The sequence below is a fragment of the Priapulus caudatus genome, unplaced genomic scaffold, assembly GCF_000485595.1.
Source record: "Priapulus caudatus unplaced genomic scaffold, Priapulus_caudatus-5.0.1 Scaffold41, whole genome shotgun sequence".
NCBI classification, from domain to species: Eukaryota; Metazoa; Priapulida; class Priapulimorpha; order Priapulimorphida; family Priapulidae; genus Priapulus; species Priapulus caudatus.
This window is the reverse complement of record NW_014577102.1, coordinates 516,574-523,993: the sequence shown is the minus strand read 5'-3', so window position 1 is coordinate 523,993 and position 7,420 is coordinate 516,574. Positions and strand designations below refer to the sequence as shown.

Here is a 7,420-nt window from a genome sequence, read left to right as displayed (position 1 = left end):
ATTGCTGATGTTGCTACTGCTGCTACCAACATACGGTTACTACTACCATTGCTGCTGCTGCTGCTACTATTACTATTGCTGATGTTGCTACTGCTGCTACCAACATACGGTTACTACTACCATTGCTGCTGCTGCTGCTACTATTACTATTGCTGATGTTGCTACTGCTGCTACCACCATACGGCTACTACTACTATTGCTGCTGTTGCTGCTGCTGCTACTGCTGCTACTACTACCATACGGCTACTACTACTACTGCTGCTGCTACTGCTGCTCCTGCTGCTGCTGCTGCCACTGCTACTGATGCTGCCATTGTGGCTTTGAAAGCCATGAGAGCGCTCTCTCGCTCGTACTAGTGATTTGTGCTCGCTTGATCACACTCAGCACCGTTGTGCAATCCACTGATTTCATCGAGCTTCGAGGCAACCTTTAAATCATTCAGAGCTTGCAGTGACCTGAGAATTGCAGGAGTGCATTAGAAACCAAGTGGCTATTCCCTTCTGGGCTATAAGCTGGTAATAAGGTATATACATATACACGTATACAACAATGAAAACTGACATTATTTTCAACTAAAATAAAAAGCTTTTTAAATCACGCACGTTCACACCAGTGTTAATGTTATAATCATTAGAGTAGGCTTCCTACGCCATATGTCAGTGGTGGACTCCCCCTGCCTCCTTCTCCTCCTCTTCCTCCTCTTCCTTCTCCTCCTCCACCTCAAGTTGTTGTTGTTGTTGTTGTTGTTGTTGTTGTTGTTGTTGTTGTTGTTGTTGTTCCTCTTCTTCTTCCCCGTCATTTACATGGGAGGCTGCTCCCTCCAATCCTTCTCCACCTCCTACCCCTCACATACCAATATAACCACCTCCCTTTTCTCCAACCACCCACGTGCAAGCAATTGCGCCGGCAGCCGTGTACTAGTGGCGGTGATCACTGGCCCACTAGCTCATACACTGACGGATCAATACCACACTGATGATTTTCTCCGTCGGCAGATCTTGCAGCGAGAGAGATTGCTGCCACGTAACGGCTTCTTTTTAATGCGACCAGCTGCACATTTATCCGTCCTAGAGTGGCAATGTCGCTGACCAGTAATACCTAGCATCACGCCCCTTACAACGCCCTCTCTCCAGAAACTGTACCCAATATCATAGAATACCACACATACAATTCCCACCAGCGGTCACTGATATCCACATTGGAAACCATGTGGATGGACATAATACTATTATGTATATGTATAAATATATATATATATAAATATATAATGTATATTATACATACACATACACACCCTTACATTCTAACACCAACTTTATTAACCACCGTTTATTAATCACACAGATCCCAAGAGGGGCACTTTCATAAATCCAACAATGGGAACCAGTGCTTTAGAAGAAGCCCCCATACTTCACCAGCATCAGGGAGGAGGGGAAAGAGACTAGCAGTCAGATCTCTGGCTGGGGAAGGGGGACTAACCGACATTTCTCATACAGGTAGAGGGTGTCACTTACTTTAGCAGTCCAAGAACGAATGCACTGAACTTGGTGGAGTTGTTTCGGAGGCTGGGCATGTTATTGATGCTTGCCACCAGCTCGTAGTACGCACGCGAAGACGGGCCTGCGAAAACACAACATAAAAACAACACGTCAAAAACCTACGTAGCAATACGGATGACTTCAGATACGAAGGCGACGGGAGGGACAGGCCGAGCAGGGGGTTGGGTGGTAGGGAGGAAGCGAGAGGAAAGAAGGGTGGGAGGAAGGGGAACAGGTGAGGGAGGACGGAAGGAAGGCAGAGAGGGAGAGGAGGGAGAAAGGTAGACAAGGAAGGATGGAAAAAGACAGGATGAGGAAGGAGAGAGAGAGCGACAGGCCGATAAGGGAGAGAGAAGGGAGTGATCGAGGGAAAAAGAGGAAGGCAAGAAATGATGGAAGAGGCAGGGATGAATGGGAGAGAGGAAGGGGAGGAAGGGAGACAGAGAAGGATAGCGGAGTGCAGGGAGCATCGACACACGACAGAGCGTGAAACATATCCGCGCGATGAAAGGGTGAATGTTGTTGTGAAAACATCGGCATCGTTGGCGAGAGGCTTTAGAAGCTGCAACAGTAACGAACGTTAACGCGTGTCCGTGATGAAAGAAAGAAAGAGGCTTCACGGCTGTTTTGACTAGGAATGGACTGCAGGCCCACACATGCCAAAGATATAAGCATTCTCAACGCTACAGCTCTACTAGCGCATATCGGCTGAATTGCGTATCTGATTATCTAACCTCGGTGTACAAGTATTAGCAAGAGACAATAATAGCAATTATTTAAAGCCCCTGATATATATAGTATATATATATATATATATATATATTATATATATATATATGATAGTTACCGTATACAGAGTGTGTAAATGCGTAAACGCGCCTATAATTAGCGTGATACTAAATGAATCAAGTCAAACTGAAGGTCACAGTTGTTGCCGCTGCATCCAATGCTACTTTGGATTACATCGACATCTATATATAGATAACAGAATTAACAAAAAGAAGCATAGAGAGAGATTGAATCCTCATAGTTATTATCAAGAGCGTATAAAGAAGGCGTATATCAAGAGCGTACCTTCTTTATACGCTCGTTGTGGATTATCCACTCACTGTAATGCTGTATTTTGAGCGTAGAGCGCAGAGTCTAAGAAAGATGGAAACTGACGTGGAAAAATGACGATCCCATTGTATCAGGAATGAATAATAATAAATTATTTATTATTATTCACTCCTGATATGATTGTATTATATATTAATATCTATATTGATCTCCTTATGATGTATCAGATCATGATGAGACAAACTTCCACTAAAAGAGGAACAGAGTTAGATCTGCCTGTAGACATGCATGCCTGATATCTGCTAAAGAAACCACTTTTTTAAAATTGTATATATTAAGCGGGACAACTAAATGAGACGTGAAAGATTCCGTATTATGTTGATCGTGAGAAATTTGGATATTTTTCGTATTGTCATCGCAGCCTTAAGACGCGCAATCAACCAACATAACGAAATCCCTTGCAACGTCAAGCGTCGCATTTACTTCCCTTAGGGCGACTAAGTGTTCCATCGAGAAGTAGTGTCATGTGACCACAAAATTACAAGCTTTGGTAAAATTATACACAAATATATAAGACATATAGTAGTTTGACTAAAAAATTTCGCAGCGTGTGCTACAATTTAATACTATTAGAAGTTTAAATCGTTCTAGAAAATTTCCCAAAAATGTGAGAGAATTATACTGGTTTATATCTCGTCTGTGCTCTGCCTAAAATCCGTAAACGTTTTTGTAAATTACTATATCTACTAATTTACAAATGAGTGACAAATTTCAGAGCAATTTTCTATAAAAATTGAATTCCGGTTTGCCTTTCCTTATAAGGCGTCCAATCATTCGAATACTAGCACCGCAACCAAGTTTACACTTTCCCTGCCGTTGGTGGCGCAAGCTGTTGCGCTAAGACGTTGGTGTGTCATTTCACATTTCAGTTTACGCATCATATAATTTTGTAAACTATACACTTGTGATAGAACACACATTAGTCAGTGATGATTTAACATTAAAAACGTCGATGTTAATACACCTCAATGTTATAATGTTTGGCTCAATACCAAGCATCCTTGAACATGAGATAGATTACAGAGTTAGATCTGTCCCTTGCGAATCGCCTAATATAATGTCTGCTACCAATGAATCACAATTTGTCTGAATAGACAAGGACAATGTTCCAGATTTTAGTTGAGAAATGTCGATCCGCGAGACTTTAAATTAAGCCACTTATATACTCTACTCAACCATAAATACTATTCACTACTACCTTAGCATAGATTATATACAAACACAAAGACACGTGTTTGTATTGACCTAGCTTCTTATAATCGTATTTAAGAATACCTCGTATAAAACAAGACTATAAGAATGCATGCGAACTGGCTGGCGGATCAATGCGATAATTGTCTCGGTCAACTCTGTACGATCGATGCCCTTAAAAGGCTACTGTCGGCATCCACCGGACAATACTGTGTCACCATGAAATACTATAGAGACACCTAGTATATATAGAGTCTAGACCTAATATAATATTCTATGTGTACCATGCACTAGGCCACAGCCTGGTACTGTGCCGAACGCCGATACATACGCCGCTTCTACCTTTGACATCTGTTTGTTCAAGTTTAGAATTGTTCCACAGCGGTTGAAATGTGGTCGAACAAATGTGAGAAAACGATATTATCTCTGTCACAAAAATGCGATATCCAGTTCAGTGGCTCATCTGCCTTCAAAACGGAGCGGAAATCGTGGGCTGTACAGCCAAATCGGTTGATAATGTATAATATCTTCTGTTTTATTTTTAGATTGATTATTTTCACTGCCCACTTTTGAAGAGAGGGATCGACCATCAGTGGCTTCGACGCAACAGGCCTTTTTGCAGCGATATTCAATCATGAAATAATTAGTACATACATACGAATTGTTATTTAACACTATACATATTAACTGTTCATCTACTTCTCGTTTCGGCACTTTTAGTAATCAATTCTAAGTAAATGCGCGTAAATCTTTTCTTGCAACATCGCAACACACACTCCACTTCGGCATGCACACCGCTGTGCCAAACTCACAATAGATAGTCCTTAGGCATTTTACGTGAAATTATAGTCGACTAGGAATACCTAAACATTTAAGACATTGGTCAGTAGAATATAATTGTGTGTTTATTTATACAAATTACTTTTATTATTTGAAAATGAATCACCAGTTATGTGCCCGTGGCTCCAAACCTTGGCTACGAGCTACACGGTGGATCACCAGTTAGATGCGCGCGCCATAGAAGCTTCTGCTTCTGATGATCTATGGCTCTTGATAATACCTAATATAGAATTTACTATTGATCGGTACAGAGACGTAAGAACCATAATAGAATAGGCAGCAATCTATTGTTCGCGACAACCTGAATGTAACAATGTCGACATAAACATCAATGAAACACTTCGGTGACATTTGTCGCAGTGAAAATTCAGTGCATAAAGTACCAGCATTGCTAATCTATATTTAGGTGAAGTACTGAAGCGCTTAAAGTTCAAACTTCACCACCGAAACTTTGACGCGCATATGAGGACAAATTCTCACAGCAATATTTCCAAAATCCCCGAAAAAATCCAAGCGGGCGACCATGCAGCTAACCATGGGGTTAGTCCATGGGAAAAAATTTCTCAAATAAGCGCTAAAAACGATATTTCATCTTTCGTGCTTCTCCAGGCGTTTTATATAGCATATCAATCTCACGAGTGCAACTGCAAGAGTTTACCCTCAGATTCATGACGAATATTGTTTTTTTCACACAAAAGGTTATAAACCGGCCCTGTCGCCAGCAGACAACTCCGTCCAGCATGAATATTCGCGCCAGGACCGTTACGGCGCTGCCACTACAGACACTGAGAGACGGACTAGTTATAGCAATTTTATACGGTTATTCAAACATGTGCTCCGCAACATCCTCGTGCAATTCCGGATTTGTCAACTATGGGCGTGCAAATTGGCGCTTTCCCAAATTTTACAAAACCATCCGCGTTCCAATGACCGCACCCCTCTTGAGGTAGCTGGACGGATCGCACGAATCCTTGAGAGAATTAATGGCATTACTTGTAAATGCTGCAGCTTCCAGCACCGCCCGCGCCACAAACCAGCTTGTATTCGTGAAGACGCTGTTACAACCCCCGATGTGTGGCTACATATTTATACATTTTGATGTCCTGTAATTCTATTTGAAGTGGAAAAGAAATTTGAAACGTCCTAGAAAAATCAGGCCTCCAGTTGCAATGGGAGTTCGAACCTCGTCTGAACCCCATTCTACGCCGGATTCTCTCTTTGAGGTAGCACCTAGAAATTCCTTGTCACGCTAGACTACTTGCGTGGAGCATCTTCAATGTTCACATGAATTTTGAGGGTGCATGCTGAGAGAGTATTTGTGGATGCTAATAACTATTTATGCCTAGTTCCTATATTGTGATGAAACCACAAGATGACTAAGAGCAGATATCGGTTGTGCACGATGGGCGCCGCAGGGGGGGGAGGCGGGGCATTTGCCACCCCCTGAAAAATCAAAAAATTTTGAAAAAAATTACATGAAAATACAAACATAATAATAAATAATCAAAAACTCCTTAAATGAAGAAGAGCCATTTAGACGCAATATTAGTCGCGCCAGCGCATCAAACAGACCAGAAAGAGACTCTCGCGACGGCCAGTCAGTGTAGTGTTTCTGTCAACGTTCTCTCGTAAGTCTTAGCCATAGTGCGCTAAGTGTTATCTTCGGCATTAACATTCAGGCATTCAAACTTTACGGCATGTTTGCGACAACGTGCCCCTGGTCTTCCCAGAGTCTATAACACATAAAATCAAGATGAAAAAGATTAGAAGATAGATAGAGGATGAAAAAGTGCCGACCATTTTGTATCTAAGCTCTTTCTTGGGAGCAAAATTTTTCCAAAGGGGAGGGCGACACCCCTCCCACATCCACGCCGGTTATAAACCCCTCCCCAGCGACCGCCGCCGATCTCAGACAACTGTACCTCTTTTTGCGGCGCCGCAGCAACAGAGCCTGTCTGGCTTCTCGGAGCCCATGGTTGTTGCATTGATGATTGCAGCAAAGCATTGGCATAAAATCTCAAATCACCATTAGCGAGCGTAAGAATCCCACCAGCCCCTGCAAATACACTGCAAATACCTGGCTTGTATGGGTGCTTGGGAGTGAGACTGCACCAATTTTGACTTAACGTCGGACAAGCAAAGGGAAATATACTGTTTAAAATATTACACCATGAACAACATAGATTCACCAGAGATCACGATATTATTATATAATAATTATGTTATTATATTATTTAATATAATTATGGAGTGATTATAAATGTCAGGCATTTCCACCCTCCTCAGGTTAGGGGCGGTATCTTGTGTAGAACCGCCGCCGGTCCACCGCGATTTCTCTTGAACCGTAGTTTAAATTGTGTCATAAACCGTACTATAAAGTCGTGCAAAGCGATTGTTTCTTTATATTCATCTTATATTCAAGTTTTAAATCATACATCAAATGAGATAAAACCAAACATCCCCGCTTTGCAACAAAAAAACCGACCGCAAAAAATGTCAGATTACCAATATAGTGCTGGTCCGTGTATTCGTGCTTTCGTACACGCACCAATGGTCACTGTTTGCTCACCGACGACTGTGTGGTCCGGAATCCGGATTATGCGTAGAGTCAGGCTCGTCATGTGGGGGATGGGGTGTGTTCGAACAACCAACTACATACTCCTGCACGAGTTTCCTTGTTTGTAGAGGTATATATATGTATATATATATATATATATATATATATATATATT

The 7,420-nt window shown here is 41.9% G+C and overlaps 1 protein-coding gene across 1 annotated transcript in view; it reads right to left on the bottom strand.

Moving 5' to 3' along the window:
- LOC106820260 (proteoglycan 4-like) overlaps positions 1 to 7,420 on the bottom strand; it is a 51,895-nt gene that overhangs the window by 6,662 nt on the left and 37,813 nt on the right. Inside the window, exon 2 of the mRNA XM_014824790.1 lies at positions 1,515 to 1,620. Coding sequence (XP_014680276.1) covers positions 1,515 to 1,573 — 59 coding nt within the window. The 5' untranslated portion in view covers positions 1,574 to 1,620. The remainder of the gene's footprint in view (positions 1 to 1,514; positions 1,621 to 7,420) is intronic.